The sequence below is a fragment of the Urocitellus parryii genome, chromosome 9, assembly GCF_045843805.1.
Source record: "Urocitellus parryii isolate mUroPar1 chromosome 9, mUroPar1.hap1, whole genome shotgun sequence".
Classification (NCBI taxonomy): Eukaryota; Metazoa; Chordata; class Mammalia; order Rodentia; family Sciuridae; genus Urocitellus; species Urocitellus parryii.
Window position 1 is genome coordinate 106330650 of NC_135539.1, and position 16091 is coordinate 106346740.

General features: G+C 40.4%; 1 protein-coding gene across 2 annotated transcripts in view; it reads right to left on the reverse strand.

Annotated features, from left to right (window-relative positions):
- Positions 1 to 10495: 10495 nt before the first annotated feature.
- Atf3 (activating transcription factor 3) overlaps positions 10496 to 16091 on the reverse strand; it is a 54930-nt gene continuing 49334 nt past the window's right edge. For both annotated transcript variants that reach the window (XM_026387517.1, XM_026387516.1), the window contains exons 3-4: positions 13017 to 13124; positions 10496 to 11953 (exon numbers count right to left, since the gene is read on the reverse strand). In XM_026387517.1, coding sequence (XP_026243302.1) covers positions 11756 to 11953; positions 13017 to 13124 — 306 coding nt within the window. In that variant the 3' untranslated portion in view covers positions 10496 to 11755. The remainder of the gene's footprint in view (positions 11954 to 13016; positions 13125 to 16091) is intronic.

The window sequence follows — 16091 nt, forward strand, 5'->3', positions numbered from 1 at the left end:
GTTCCCATCAGTTGGCCATGGTTTGGGGGATCCTTTCTGATTGTCTGTCTCTGTGTTTCCTTTTTGTACAATCTTGCAGTTAGAGTTGGGTCTATTAGAGGTAAAGTAAGATGAAGAAAGGGCCACCTAAAGGTATAAGCCTGTCCAAGAAAAAAATGATGATTTACTGTAATGATCCTGCCTTTCAATGTCTTTCTGAACTATTGTACAATCTTGCAGCTGGAACTGGTCTGTCAGAGGTATTATAAGTGGGAAAAATTATGTATGTGCAGGTCTGTCTGTTTTAAAGGTTCCCATGTATTGGCTATGATTTGGGGGAATCTTCTCTGGTTATCTGTGTTTTATCTTTATCTGAGACTGACCCTTTAAAACATCAGTCATGCTGTGTTAATCCTACTGGTAATCTCTTGAGAAGAAAGATTTTGGCTTAATGGGTCACCTTTAGGTATAAGCCTAAGAGAAAGATGCTTTACTATACAACAATCTGGCCTTTAAATTATTTTCTGGATTATTATACAATCTTGCATTTGAAGTCAGAGGTAAAGTATATGGAAGAGATTCTGTATGCATAAGCATTCATGCAGTTGCATGATACGAAGTTTGAACAGTCAGAAATTGAGTTAAGGATGCAAAAAGTCACTTCTTCTGATGTGCAAGGACAGGACACCAGAAGAAAGGATTTTAAAAAAAAGATTTAAATACTTTCCACACAGTCCTGGCAATCTGGCCCTCTCCTGGAATAAAATTTGTTGTGTAATTTAAATGCATAGATAACATTTATAAGAATTGTTTCAGAATATAAATTTTTAAAAGGGCATGAAACTAGAAAAGAGATATAAGAAAGTTATATGGATGGAAATTAGAAGGTAAAAGGAATGTTTCTGGATGAGAAAAGTATTTTGTATGATAAAGTAATATTCTTGTACTAAAGTTCAAGATATGGAAGAAAGGACAAAACTAAAAATGTAAACAAGTTATAGAATGTCTAAATTGCAGAAAGTTTGTGGAACATTAAGCTCAAAAAGTTCATATGTGATTAAATTGGCTATAATTAGCAAAGTCAGTCAAAGCTTTTCAAAATTTAATGTACCGATAGGAAGCAAAGTCTGAAATATTCATCTGATCTTATCTAGCAAGACAATTTCCTTGTATTTGTTAGGTTTTATTAATTGGGGAAAATAAATGTTAAAGGAACTAGGATTTGTAAAGTAAAAAATGATTACTTTAGTAATCATTTAGTAAAAAATGATTACTTTAGTAATTGGTTAAACAAACAACTGTTAATTAGGTTATAACAATATAGTTGACACCCTAAATATATGTGACTAGATAAATATATGTGACTAGATGTATGCATCTGAGACTATATTTGTCTAAGTCTTGTCTAAACATTATGTAAAAGTTCATAAAATAAAAGTTTATGTCTTGTCTAAACATTATGTAAAAGTTCATAAAATAAAAGTTTATGTAAGTTTACCAGCAAGATAACCAATAAATGCTCTCTTTTATACATTGTATCTGATATAGAAGAGCCACACTACCATTTGAAGAAGAGACCTGTCTTATATGTTTGCTTTGACTAAGTTGATTTCTGATCATTAACACCTCTTTCCTAAAAGTATAAAAGATGTAAGGCTATCCTTTGACTTTTGCTAGTACTGCTAACCCACTCAGATCTGTGATTATTGTACTGCACAGTATGGATTATAAATTTTACTTTAAAAATTAAGCTTAGTTAAATGTAAAACTTAGGAGAGAATTTTACCAAGTGTGTGTTCTCTAAACTGAAACTGTCTGTAGCAATAGTTTCCTTCATATTTATATAGAAATAACAAATTTGGTTGGTATTTATTTATGTCATTTGCTTTATAACTGATTAAAAGTAACCTGTGTTAATTAGTTTCAGAATATAAATTAAATCTGTTGTCAATAAGTTATGTATAAAATTTTGTGTTATTCTTTACACTGGGATGGGAATTTAAATGTATTTTTTGGAAGGTAATAAGGAAAGCCTGATTTGTTCAAAGATTGACAATGTAGAATATGAAAATATTCTGCCACCATTTTTTTTAACAAAAAAGGAAGTTAAGAGCTCTCTTAGCAGCTGGGAATAGTCTCTGTAGTCCTGGTTGTCATGCACCTGTAGTCCCAGTTGTCAGGAGGCTAAGGCAGGAGGATCATGAGTTCAAAGCCAGCCCCAGCAAAAGTGAGGCACTAAGCAACTCAGTGAGACCCTGTCTCTAAATAAAATACAAAATAGGGCTGGGGATGTGGCTCAGTGGTCGAGTTCCCTGAGTTCAATCCCCAGTACAAAAAAAAAAAAAAAAAAAAAAAGAAAGAAAAGAAAAGAAAGAGCTCTCTTGCCATCTCTGATATGTTTCAGATGTATTCATCCTATGTTAACTAATATTCAGATAGACTCATGAAATAATACATGAGAACTTTGTAGAATGATATTTTTAAAAGGAGCAAAAATGAGATTCAGAAATAAAACACTTTTTAAGATTTGTCACGAGGTCAGTCTCACCTGAGTAAAGGCTCTGGTGCTCATTAGTCTCCATGTCTTCATGTTAGGATGGCTCCAAAGTAAGCTAGAACTAAGCTTATTTAAAGTTGTGTTCATCTGGGCATGGTGGCATATTTCTGTGATCCCAGAGGCTCAGGAGGCTGAGGCTGGAGGATTGGAAGTTTAAAGCCAACCTCAGCAACTTAGTGAGGCCCTAAGCAACTTAGCAAGACTCTGTTTCAAAAACTAAACATAAAAACTGTTGAGGTAAAGTGATAAAGCACCCCTGAGTTCAATCCCTGGTACAGAGAGAGAGAGAGAGAGAGAGAGAGAGAGAAATAAAGCTGGGTTCAGAAGATAGATTTTTTTTGTGTGTTGTTTTAATAGTTATTGTTACATATCCAGGTAAACAGTGGATATAATACAAAACTTAAGAAAAGGTTTGGGTAAATTGTAAAAGGTGTTAGGGCTTGTAAAAGAGTTTTTAAAAAGTAAAAATTGTAGGTAATTGAGGTGATAAATAATGTGGGTCTTTATTGAAGCTAAATAGACCCAAAGATACATTTGGCTGGGGATATAGTTCAGTTGGTAGAGTGCTTGCCCTTGCATGTACAAGACCCTGGGTTCAATCTCCAGCACCACTACAAAAAAAAAAAAAAAAGGAAAATGAAAAAAGATACATTAGTGTTCATTTTTAATTTTCCTTGTAAAACTTTATAACCATTGCCGATTAGTGTTTTGCAGAAATGCTGCTTCTAACAGAACAACCTGAATTAGTTTGAAACAATAAGCCATCACCTATAGGAGAGACAGAATATAATGCTGACTTGTTGCATTAATACTGACTTTAATTAAAATAAAGGAAACTATAAAATTATAGATATTGAAGTTATAACCCATTGCTCCCACTTTGAGACCAGTAAAACTGGCCTGCTAGATGTTTAAAACCAAAACCTTGTAGACCAAAGTTAAGGAAGTAAAAGGGCCAAGAAAAAGCAGCCAACTATTTGGCCCTTGCCCTGTAAGCTCAGCCAGGAACCAGAGAATGACGAGATGCTTCTCTGGGTCCTATAGCTGGTGAGTCACTTGATCTGCTGATCAGGGGGATCAAGGGGACCCTAGAGAACAGAAAGCCAACCAGTGCACACTCTTCAAAAAAGAGGACCATTGGAGAGAAAAATGTCCCTGATGCTTCCAAGAGCAGCCATGTATGATTGGCAAAATACTTGCCTGGCAGATGTCACTACTGGTAGATAAAAGTTAAAGGAATCAAGAGGCTTCTCACATGTTCCCAAGAGAGATCACTGAGGAATCTCAGCTGACTCTTAGTAAGTAGTAGATAGGAACAAGGTCAAGTTTGATCATCTTGGTCTTAGACACTAGGCAGGAGAGTATAACCAAAGCACAGAACTACATAGATATTTAGGAGAGAAAATGGCTCTTTCAGGATAACTTGAGATGTACACTTGTGTCAGCCCAATCAAAAGTAAATAAAAATAGAGGCTGTTTAGGAAGGGTTCTTGAGCTGGAGCTATAGCTCAGTTGGTAGAGTGCTTGCCCTGGCTTCATTCCCCAGCATCAAAAAAAAAAAAAAAAAGGAAGAGTTCTTATGTGGAAGTGCCTAATATTAACTATCAAAAAGACTCTAGAATCACATGTTCGTCCTGGGTGAACTTGAGCTTGATCTTGATCTTATAGACCTACAAATCATCCTAACCTCCTACATAGATAAATTTAATTTTTTTTTTTACTAATACAATTATGAGTTACTGTCTTCAAGTTGAGACACTGGCTGAAATGCTAATTGCTTTGGGGCTAATCATTTGCCAAAAAAAGTAATGCTTTGCTGTCTTGTTTATTATCTTAGCAAGATCCCTGTCCTATGACTGCCCTGTCCAGTTACCTACCAGCTGCCACCATGGATCTCTGAACTGTCCTGGTGATGAATACCCTTAACTTTCCATGCCCCACCTGATAGAAAACAAGGACTTCAGGTCACTTCCCCCCACAACTTTGCCCTTTCTCAACAGGAAGTAGCTTGGAGGTATTGTCACCCACTTTTTTTTTTGTCACCCACTTTTCCATAGAAATGAAATGTAGAAAATTAATAGTGGGGAAATGTTACAGTGGTCCACTTCATGCTTCGAAGATAGCCCTTGCTGCTCTGCCACTGCAACTTACTTTTAAAACAGATGCTTCTTTCTCTTCCTCTCTCCCTCCTCCTTAACCTTTCCCCCTCTCTAATCTCAGGGAAAACACACTTACCTCTCTTCCCTGTCCTAGGGAGAGTTATCTATCCTTGAGCTCACCCACCAGAGAAATAAATTAATACAGACTGAGGATGGCACCAGAAGATCTCAGAAATGACTCTCTCCCAAATGAACAAGTGTATTTCAACTCCAAAAGAGAACACATGGAATATAACTTTTGAATCACCTCTTTAAAAACTCCTGTTCTCTCAGATCAGGCAGAATCACTGCCTCTGGGACAGGAGTTCCCTGTGTTTCTCCTTTGCCAGAAAAGCAATAAAATTTCTTTTTCCTTTTTCTTAAAAAACAAAACAAAACAAAACTATGGGGATACCCTGTTCACACAGAGGGGCTTAGGAAGTTTACTCACCATGCTGCCCAAGCACTAAGAGACTGCTGCAGCTGTGGTCACGGAGGCTTTTCTACTGCTCAAGATGGTGGCAGGCCCTGGCAGCAACCATATGGTGCTGGTTCTGCAGGATTGCAGGATTTTGGAATTAGGTGGTCATGGAGGCTTCCACTGAAATTTCAAATGAAGACCTGGGAGGCCAGACAAGGTGTAGTAGTTGGATCCCCTGAGGGCAGCCCCTGAAAGTGTAATGTGTGGAGATGTAAAAAGGGAGCCAAAGCTGCCATGGAGACCCCAAGGTTAAGAGAGGCCAGGTGGCTGGGGATATAGCTCCGTTGGTAGAGTGTTTGCCTCATATGCACAAGGCCCTGGGTTCAATCCCTAGCACTGCCACAAAAAAAAAAAAAAAAAAAAAAAGGAAAAAGAAGAGGCCAGTACCATGGGATGTCTGCTGAGGAAAGCTGTATTTTTCAAGCAGAAACAAACCAAGAGAGAAGCCGTATGTGTTGCAACCAGCAAGGTCATAGGGGTGGAGCTACACAAGCTCGTTAGAGAGAACATCATGATGTCATATACCCCAGACACTGAACGTGGGGCTACAAGGCTTGTTTGCCCACCTGGATTTCAGTCTTGCTTTGGTCCCATTCCGCCTTTCTGTGCCATTTATTTCTCCCTTGTGGTATGGAAAAGTTTACTCTGTGCCATTATATATTGAATATATGTAACCTGCTTTTGAATTTTATGGGATTCAAGCTGAGAATTTGCCTTGAGTCTCAGGAGACGTTGGACTTGAACTTTGGGTAATGCTGGAATTGTTAAGACTATGGTGACTCTTGAAAATGGACTGAATATATTTTGAATTGGGAGATGAGCATGAGCTTTGGGGGACCAGGGGCAGAATACTGTAGTTTAGATATGCAGGGGTCCCCCAAAAGTTCATGTGAGAGAGAATGCAAGAATTTTCAGGGCTTGGATTGTAACTCAGTGATAGAGTGCTTGCCTAGCACACCGGGTTCGATCCTCAGCACCACATAAAAAATAATTAATTAATTAATTAAAGGTAATTAATTAATAATTAATTAATTAAAGGTATTTTAAAATAATTTTCAGAGGTAAGTGATTAGATTAAGAGTTGTGACTGATAGGAGTTGTGATTGACATGTGATCAGTTGTGACTGATATGGATTATCTGGGTGGTAACTGTAGGCAAGTAGGGTGTGGCTGGAGGAGGTGGGTCACCAGGGGCATTCCTTTGGGGTTTATATTTGTCCTTGATGAGCAGAGCCCTCTCTCCACTTTCTGTTTCCATGTCCTGAGCAGCTTTCCCCCACCATGTCCTCCCACCATGATGTCCTGCCTCATCTCAGACCCAAAGCAATGAAGTCAGACATCTATGGACTGATACCTCTGAACCATGGGTCCCAAATAAGCGTGTCCTCCTCTACATTGTTCTTGTTGGGTCTCTTGTGTAGTGACAAAAAAGCTGACTAAAACACAAAATACTCTATCGCCATCTGTAATACCATCAGAGTGGATTAGGACTTCAATATATAAATGTGGGAATTGGGGACTTTGGAGGGAGACCAGAATTCATTCTACAGCAATTTACCACCTGCATGAGCATTTCTCTTCAGGAACTTTGATAAGCCCTATCCTTGGCCAATCCTCAGTGACATTGAGTGGTCTCTTATACACTGTTCTTCAAGCTTTTGTTTTAAGTCACCTGAATCTGTTTTTGTGTCATATACAATAATTTTATATGGAACTCAATGGATGGAATAGATGGGAGTGGAACAGTTCTGGCAAAAATCAACTTTTTCTTGCCCAATGTGGCAGCTCCTTTTTCACGGTTTGAAGGATGAATTTATTTTTTTGAAAACTAATTACAATAAATCAAGATAGGACTCAAGTGAATTCTTGCTCTTAAAAAAAAATAGGAAGAAGTTGTTTTTTTTTCTCTGCTGAAAACACCTCTAAAATTCTGATAACAAAAACAAATAGTATGTACAGATTAACTACAAGTATTTGTTAATAATGTACTTAAAATTCACACAGCATGAATAGTATGAATTTAAAAGACTCTGGTACTACTGGGTATTTCTCCGAAGTTAAATTATCAGTGTATCGAAGAGATAGCTGTGCTCTTGTGATCATTGCAGCACTATTTACAATACCCAAGAAGTTTAAACAACTTAGGTGCCACAGCCAATGAAAAAGTTAAGATACTATGTTATATCTTCACAACAGAGTGCTATTCAACCATTAAAATAATGAAATTTTGTCCCTTGTGAGAACATGAGTGGCACTAAAAATCATTATGTTAAGTGAAATAAGCCAGGCACAGGAAGACAAGTACCACATGATCTTATTCATATGTGGAACCTAAAAAAGTTGACCTCATAAAAGTTGGGAGTAGAACAGTGGTTACTGGAGAGAAGGAGAGTAGAAGGAAGGTGGGGGAGGGGAGGAGTTTAATCCATGGGTACAATGGATTCCCAGTCAAGATGGGAACAAAGGAGACTGATATCGGCCAAACTATATTGTTGTTTTGTGTGCATATATGAGTACAGAACAACAAATCCCACCATTATGTTCTCTTATAAGGTACTGTTATGATTTGGATGTGAGGTATCCCCCAAAAGCTCAAGTTTGAGACAATGCAAGAAGGTTCAGAGAAGAACTAATTGGGTTATGAGAGCCTTAACCCAGTCAGTGACATAATCATCTGATGGGCTTAATTGAGTGGTGACTGAAGGCAGGTGGGGTGTGGCTCGAAGAGTAGGGCATTGGGGGTGTGACTTGGAGTATATATTTGTATGTGGAAGTGGAATCTCTCTGCTTCCTAATCATCATGTGAACCACTTAGCTATGCAACTCTTCCACCATAAAGTTCTGCCTCACCTTAAGCCCTGAGGAATGGAGCCTGCTGTCTGTGGATTGTGATGACCTCTGAAACCATGAGCCCCCACATAAACTTTTCCTCCTCTGTAATTGTTCTGGTAGGGCCTTGAGTTGCAGTGGCCAAAAAAAAAAAAAAAAAAAAAAAAAAAAAAAAAAAAAACTGACTAAAACATGTACCAATAAAAAGTGGGGGAAAAAGGAGCAAGAAGTTCTGGTGTAAATGATAGGTGACTACTAGTAGACAGCAAAAGTGCACTGAATATTTCAAAGAGCTAGAATAAACAACTTTTGATGTTTTCACCATAGAGAAATAAATGCTTGATTAGATAGATATGTTTTAAGTGATCTGTACATTATAAAATTTATACAATACTGAAACAGAACATGGTAATATGTGTAGTTGTTGTTTTTATATACAATTTTAAAATACATTTAGTTAATAAGCATGTAAGACCCTGTGGCTAAGAAAATTGCAATTTTCCTCTATATTTTTAACAAATACTGCTATAGAATTGATTTAATTTGAATGTGTTCATTTCACTGTATTGAATGAAAGAAAAAATGATGGCAAAATAGCCTTATGGTATGAGAGAGAGAGCCCAAAGCAACAGAGCCAATCAATTATAGTCTAATATCTCCAAAATTTGAGCCAAAATAAACCTCTTCTTTCTATAAGTTGATTATCTCAATTATTTTGTTATAGTGACAGAAAGCTGACTAATGCATGGGATAATGCTTGTGAAGTATTTAGCATAGTGCCCTATTCAATAACTGAGCTAATATTAATTAGCATTAGTCCTCAGCAGTGCTTGGCAACTCAGTGTAAATTCCTTCCTGGGAGCCATTTTTTTATTAGAGACTTGGAAGAGCTTGGAGTTAGTTCCACCATGAAGACACAGAGGGATGCTCAAAGGACACATATGGCCTCATTTTGGGAAGATCTGGACTGTTACCATGAGACAGAAGAGAGGAGAACACCTGGTGTGGGTTTGGATGTCAAGGATTTATTTGGAGTTGGCAATTAGCATTTTACCTCTGGACAGAAAGTGAAAGCATTCCTGTCCTGAATCAGAACCCATTCAAACCCTTTACTCCTGAAACAGATGTCAGGATAGACCTCAGGGCAAGGTAAAGGGGCAGGAAGAAGACAACAGGAGGGGGAGGGTGGCTTTCTAGGCCCTGCCAGAAGCACCACCCACAATTGCTTCTGCAATTTAGTAAGGCTCTAAGCAACTTAATGAGATCCTGTCTTAAAAAAAAAAAAAAAAAAAGGCCGGGGGATGTGGCTCAGTGGTTAAGCACCTCTGGGCTCAATTCCCAGTACCCAAAATAAGATGAACCAAATGACCTGATGGTAAATAATATATATCCTTGTCTTTATTAAAGTATCAAAACATAAACTTGGCTACAGAAAACAAAACTGTTATTAATGCATTAGTTAAGAATTTTCAATCTCACACTAACCACACACAGTATGATTCTCAGATCAATGTCTCCTGCCATGGCTATCCTCTCTCCCTTTCTTTCTAATCTATTGCTATTCATGGCAGTTTGCAAATTATCTTGAGTTTCCTAACAGCTGGTGGTGGCACCTCTTTACCCATAACCAGAGGGTAAATGCAGGGGAGTTTTGCCCTCCACCAAGGCAAGCATAAATTATCTAGTGAAAGAAATGGCGAATGTACTAACCTCCGATGGTTCTCCACAGATGAGGAACCACCCCTGATGTGCCACTAAAGCAGCCAAACTAAGATGCCTTTGTCATAAGTGATAGTCTAAAGGAACCACACATAGTTCAAAGAAGCAGAGGTACCATTCATGTAGACCAATGTCACAGTTAATGACGTCAACATCGTGAAGGTAGCAGAGTGGCTGATTTTTATTTCTAGCCTGTATTATATGTGTCCAGGCAGTTCCAGAAAATGAGGGAGAATAACTTTCTCTGAATTATCATACCCATCTTGTCCAAAATTATTCTTTCTTCCTCTCTATCCCCCTTCCCATTCTTTTCTGATCTTTAAAATACATAGTTGCCACAATGTGACACACATTTGGATGTCATAACAGATATAATTCAAGTGGATACTTAGGAAGAATGCTGTGGCAGGTCAGTTTTCAAAGGCTCAAGTTGAACAAGAAATGTGTTTTATGCATTTGTATATTCAGAGAAACTGATGGTTGAGGTACTTATAACTCAGATTTTAAATCTATCTAACTTCTATGTTAGCACCAGTTAACTAGGATAAACTAGGTGCTGTGTTCCGGGGATTATCAATAAGAGATCTGAGAAAGAGGACTGAAAGTCAACTAACCTACCTATTGGAGCCCAAAGACAGAGGAGGAGGACACTTGGATAATATTCAAAACTAAATCATCTCCCACAATGGGGAGAAGAGAGAGGTATGTGTGGCTGGGGTGGGGGTAACCTTTTCAACAACAAAGAGCCTAAAAAAACAAAACAAAACACAGAAACGAGTATAACACTTAACGTTGACCACATCTTGGTTCCAAGATTTATTATATTGACAGGTTAAGGATACTAGGATAAATAATATTTTCTCTTACAGAAAAAAATTGTAATGATACTATTAAGAAGGGTTAAACACTCTGAGGATTTCACAGAAACATCAGAATTTTATCAGACAGTAGCCAGAGTCCTTGTGGGCAGTGTGAGTGACCTCTCGCAGCTGCAAATGCTCTGGGCCAGATTTCTTAAAACAGATACATGACCAAAACAGTGCCATTAACATCCAATAATGCTAAAGCCTGGGTATCCCCTGGCTTCAAACCTGCGTCTCCACTGATCAGATTTTAACCACAAGGAAAGGAAAATGGAATATTCTTTGGCTCTTCCACTAGAAATAACTCCTGACAAAGTCACTGAGTGGATAGCTCTAACCCTTTGGAAATTAGACTTTCTTTCTGCATTCTTCCTGTGACATTGTAACTGAGCCTGCAACAGAGGACCCACTGTCAGGCCCATGGATTTTCCCTTAACACCTGGGTGCCAAGGGAAAAAGGAGGCCTCCTCTTTGACCCAGACCTGCTCTGCTGGCCAAAAGACGACGATTCTGCTCTCCCTGGCCTGGCAAGCGCTTCTGGCCACCCGAACATTTTTGTAAGACACTGCCCATGGCGAGGGACCCTCCAGACTCTCAGAAACCAGATCTGAGGAAAACCACGGAAAAGTCACACACCAGTGTTGTACGAAACAAACATCAAAAGAGCATAATGCCTAGTTTTGAAACGAATGCCTTGCACACAGTAATTCCAGGACATAACAGCATATTCTCTAGAAAGCACAACCCTGGCCATTGCACAACTTCAATAAATGTTGTTCTCACTCCATGTCCCCTATGAGCAACAGCGGCAGCTGTAGTGGAGGAGATGGCGCCACTCCACCCATCCAAGGTACAGACCCTTTTGCTTGAATCCTAATGATGGGCATCCTGGTTCTTGTAGAACTCACATGAAAGCAGGCAGGACCCTAATCAGGGGCCATCTGGAACATCTAAGAACAGCCAGTACGTCAAGGCCTAAATCCTGGAGTTGAGGCAGAGGATGCTCTTGACCTGGTCCAAAGTTCACTCTGCAGCAGAGTGGGAAGGCCCTCTCGAGTCACCATGGGCCCTCCTGCCTCAGTGGTTCTCGGCTGCTGGGATTCTAGAGGTGCACAGGAAGTCGGCTTTCCAATGGCTTCAGGGTTTTAGGTGGAAAAAGGAGTATTCGATGAGGACTCCCAGTTGCTGCTTAGCTCTGCAGTGTTCCTTCTTTTATCTGTTGGATAAACAGGTTTCTCTCATCTTCTGGAGTCCGCCCATTCTGAGCCCGGACAATACACGTGGGCCGATGCAGGTTGAGCATGTATATCAAATGCTGCTTCTCATTCTTCAGCTCCTCAATTTGGGCCTTCAGTTCGGCATTCACACTCTCCAGCTTCTCTGACTCCTGGGGGACAAACAAAAGAGGCATTAGGAAGGGAGATCAGGAAGGGCCAGCCAGGACAGGGTGGCAGTGGGGGGGATGGCTGGGGCACCTCAAGGCTCATGAAGCTGCAAGAAATCTGCAGAGGGAAATATCCCCTAACAAAGATGGAAGAGCAGCACTAGGAATGGGAGAATACAAACCCCAGAGAAGCCTTTGAACTTGAGGGGCCCCTTTAGAAAAGCCCTGGAGATGCCTCCAAGGTAGGCTGAATGCTATAGTACTGAAACTGCAACAGGACCAATGATCCAGAGACGAACTATGCATGAGTCCTCGGCCTCATAAGTAAGGGCATCTGGACCTGAAAAGCTAGGGAGAAATTCAAGACTCATGGTTCTTGGTCTTTGGTTAAGTCACTGATCTCATGGACAAGTTCATCTCCCCAGAAAAAAATGGCAACACAAAATTTCCTCATTTCTACCAATACCCTGGAGCCATCTGCAAAACCCTCAGGGACCTGTGGGTTAAGACTCTTCCATGGCCAGTCCACACTTGGGGGAGCAGACACAGCCAATGAAAGGACTGTAGGCACCACGGTCTGTTCCACCTGCCCACACAGGCTGCTCCCCTGGTGTTTCCCCAGGTTGCCAGCCTCATGCAGAATTGGATGAGCTGGGAGGACAGCAGAGTTCAGAACCAGATGGAGCCCAAAGAAGCAGTGCAACCGGTGTTTGCAGATTCAGGAAATAACTTGTTTGAAGAGATTAATTTAAGGCTTTTCATAGTGAGCCAAAGGAGAGCAGCAAGTTTCCTTTCTGAGACAATGGGCAGGTGAAGACTCCTTAACTTGGCTGGCATATCCCCCAGCCTGGGAGCTGCTGGGCATGTATGGACCAGCCAGGACTCTGGAGTCTGGAGTTTTTAATTCACACACCTGCTTTTTGTGCATCCAAACCCTTATCCATTGTTTTAACAGCTCTGCTACTCATTCGGCAACTGGCCTGCTACCAGGAAGCCCTTCTTCTGACAGTGACCTGAGGCTGGTGGGGGACGGAGTGAATGAGTGGGGAAAGTTGCAGGGACTCACTTTCTGCAGGCACTCTGTCTTCTCCTTTTTCTTGTTTCGGCACTTGGCGGCTGCGATCTTATTCCTTTCCCGTCGCCTCTTTTTCCTTTCATCTTCCTCAGGAGCTGCCTATAAGATCCAACAGACACACGTTTAATCTCATCATGAAATGCCACCCACCTCAAATACACTGCCTTTTACTGCCAGCAAAGTCTGACAAACTGCCGGGTGCGGTGATGCCCACCTGTAATCTCAGTGCCCCTGGAGGCTGAGGCAGGAGGATTGTGAGTTCAAAGCCAGCCTCAGCAACTTAGCTGAGGCCCTAAGCAACTCAGCAAGACCCAGCCTCTAAATAAAATATTAAAAAATGGCTCAGTGGTTAAGTGATTCTGGGTACAATCCCTGGTTAAAAAAAAAAAAAAAATCTGGCAAAATGGAACAGCCCTAATGCAATGGGACTCAGGAAAAAATAAATAAAGCCTTAGACTTCAGCCTGAAACCCTTCTACTACTACTACTACTACTACTACTACTACACACACACACACACTTGAGAATGAATAATGAAAACCAAAGTACTAAAATAGAATTATACTGGCAATATTAGTATATTAAAATCTAACCTACTCTAAAAATATCTATGGGTTTTGAAAGAAGATGTTGATATTTAAATTCATAACTATTGGGACTAACTAATCATTTAAAGGAGGACAGTCTATTTGGGAAATACAACCTTTCCCTTAGAACCAGAAACAACCTCAGGATCATCCCTTAGCCACCCTCTCCTGTTGCCTGTTCTTTGATTCAAGACCCAAGGGCAGTTTCATTCATCTCCATCCTCAGCTGGAGTAGCAGGTACTGCCTTTCTGAAATCAGCAGCTGGTAGAGCTCCTAGACAAAGAGCCCATTCTCAACCAAAGTGCCATGAATCAGCCCATAGCTTAGGTGCTATGCATAGTGGTAAATTAGACCCATCCATTGGTTTAGCCAACAGATACTCACCACCTCCTCCCCTATGCCTCACCTTGAGCCAGCCCTCAGTATCCCGGGAGGAAAAAAAACCCTATTCTGCTTTAGGATGTGGTCCTCTGTGGAAGTTCACTCAGACCCTGAATTTGTCCATGGGCCGATGAGTCACTGAATAGGCTTAGAGACCAAAGTCCAGCTGAGATGGTGAGCTAAATGGGTGACAGTTTAGGCTGTCGATGCCAGATCCTGTCATGTCACTTGTCCCTGCTTTGCACAAAGGAAAAGGCTATAGGAGCTACACCTCAGACCTAGCAGGTCTGGGATGCCATATTCACCTCATGACTGACTTGTAACTATTCCTTATATCTAAATAACATTGACTGCTTGGGCAGAAGGCCTTGCAAAGCCCAAGGGAGAATTATGGGGAGAGGAAAGTCTACCATTTACATCTGAGTCCCAGAACCACACAGGCACATACTTAGGCTGTAGACTAGACTGGTGTGAATTCCAGTGTCACCACTTAGTAACCATGAGCAAGTTACTCTTCTGAGCCTCAGTTTTCTCATTTGTAAAATGGATCAATAATAGTATTTACTTACTATGACCATGATGAGGATCAAATGAGTTAATATATATGAAATGCTTTGCATGGGGCTTAGCTTATACTAAGTGCTATATAAGCTTTAGTTACTGTTATTAATTTCACCATCAATATCTTCTTCAAGATATTGCAACCCTACAGATATTTATTTTGCAACACTGTAGACATTTTGGACAGGTGGAAGAGGATTCACATTTGCTCAGGAGGAAGCTCTTGAAAACAGAGTCACAAACTGTCCAGATGGAAGGGCTCTCTATGGCCCATTCAGTCCAGCTCCCTCATTTTACTAATGAGGAAACTGAGGCACGGAGTGGCCAGTTGAAATGTGCCCAGGAGGCCCCAGGAATCCTTTGAGGCTCTCAACCCCCAGACCAGTAAGCTACACACAACATAAACCCAGGCATTCCATTCCCTTCCTTCCTGTCACAGCTGCCTTGTTCACCATGTCACCTTTCCAAAGAGGACTGGGATCTGGGAAGCAGACTCATGATGCACAGATATACAGGATGCCTATGGCTTTGATGGGTGTGTGTCTTATTTGAAGGTGGGAATTACTACTCAACCATGTCTGCTGGTGCATTCTCTTTCCAATATGTTAATCTACTTGTCACACTGACCTAAGATCACAAAGTCAAGTGAATACAGAATCAGAGAACTCCCCAAGTTTCCTTCCAAGCTTTCTTCCTTTCTCTCCTACTAGTTCTATTTTATCCAGTTATCTCAAATTGTTAAAAAAAAAAAAAGAAAGAAAAACCCATTGCATGACCAATGTGATTCTGCCACCTGTACACTCAGAAAAGTGAGAAATTATATCCCATCTGATTCAAATGTATGATGTCAAGATCACTGTACTTTCATGTGTAACTAATTAAAACAAATTAAAAAATCAAAAAATTTTAAAAAAGAAAAAAAGAAAAAGAAAAACCCAACGATAGTGTCATTGGACTGAGTGAGCACTGGTAAAAGTTGTTTGGGTCCTTCTGAGGCTAACTGGGAACACAGCTAATGCCCCTAATGATGCTATATGGCCACAGCATTATAAATGGTCCTAGCTACCATTCATTGAATGCTATCAGCTAAGCTCTCTGCTGGGCAAGCACTTTACTACTGAGTTACAACCCTAGTCTCAACCTTTTTTAAACTCAGTTATTTGGGGCAGATTCCACTGCCCTTTGCCCTTTGCAATCATGCCAGTTAAGTAAGCTTGCAATAGTCCCATCTGGCAATCATCATGGGAAGGCCAACAAAATTGCAAGATCCCAGCTCTGACATCATTGAGCCAGCACAGCATCCCCAGCAATCATGTCTCCTATGTCTGTTATTCCATGTATCTTATGAAAGGTTGCCAAGTACAGAACAATGCAAGCATCTGAAACAGACATGAACTTAAGCATACACTTGGTACCAAGGCTGTAGGTATTGCTATAGGGAAGGGTGGGGCTGGCTACCTGGTCCTTGATTCATTGTCTGAAACCTTAGGTCCTGTTAGTGATAAAAAAAGAAATCACCATGCTACATTCTTCTTCA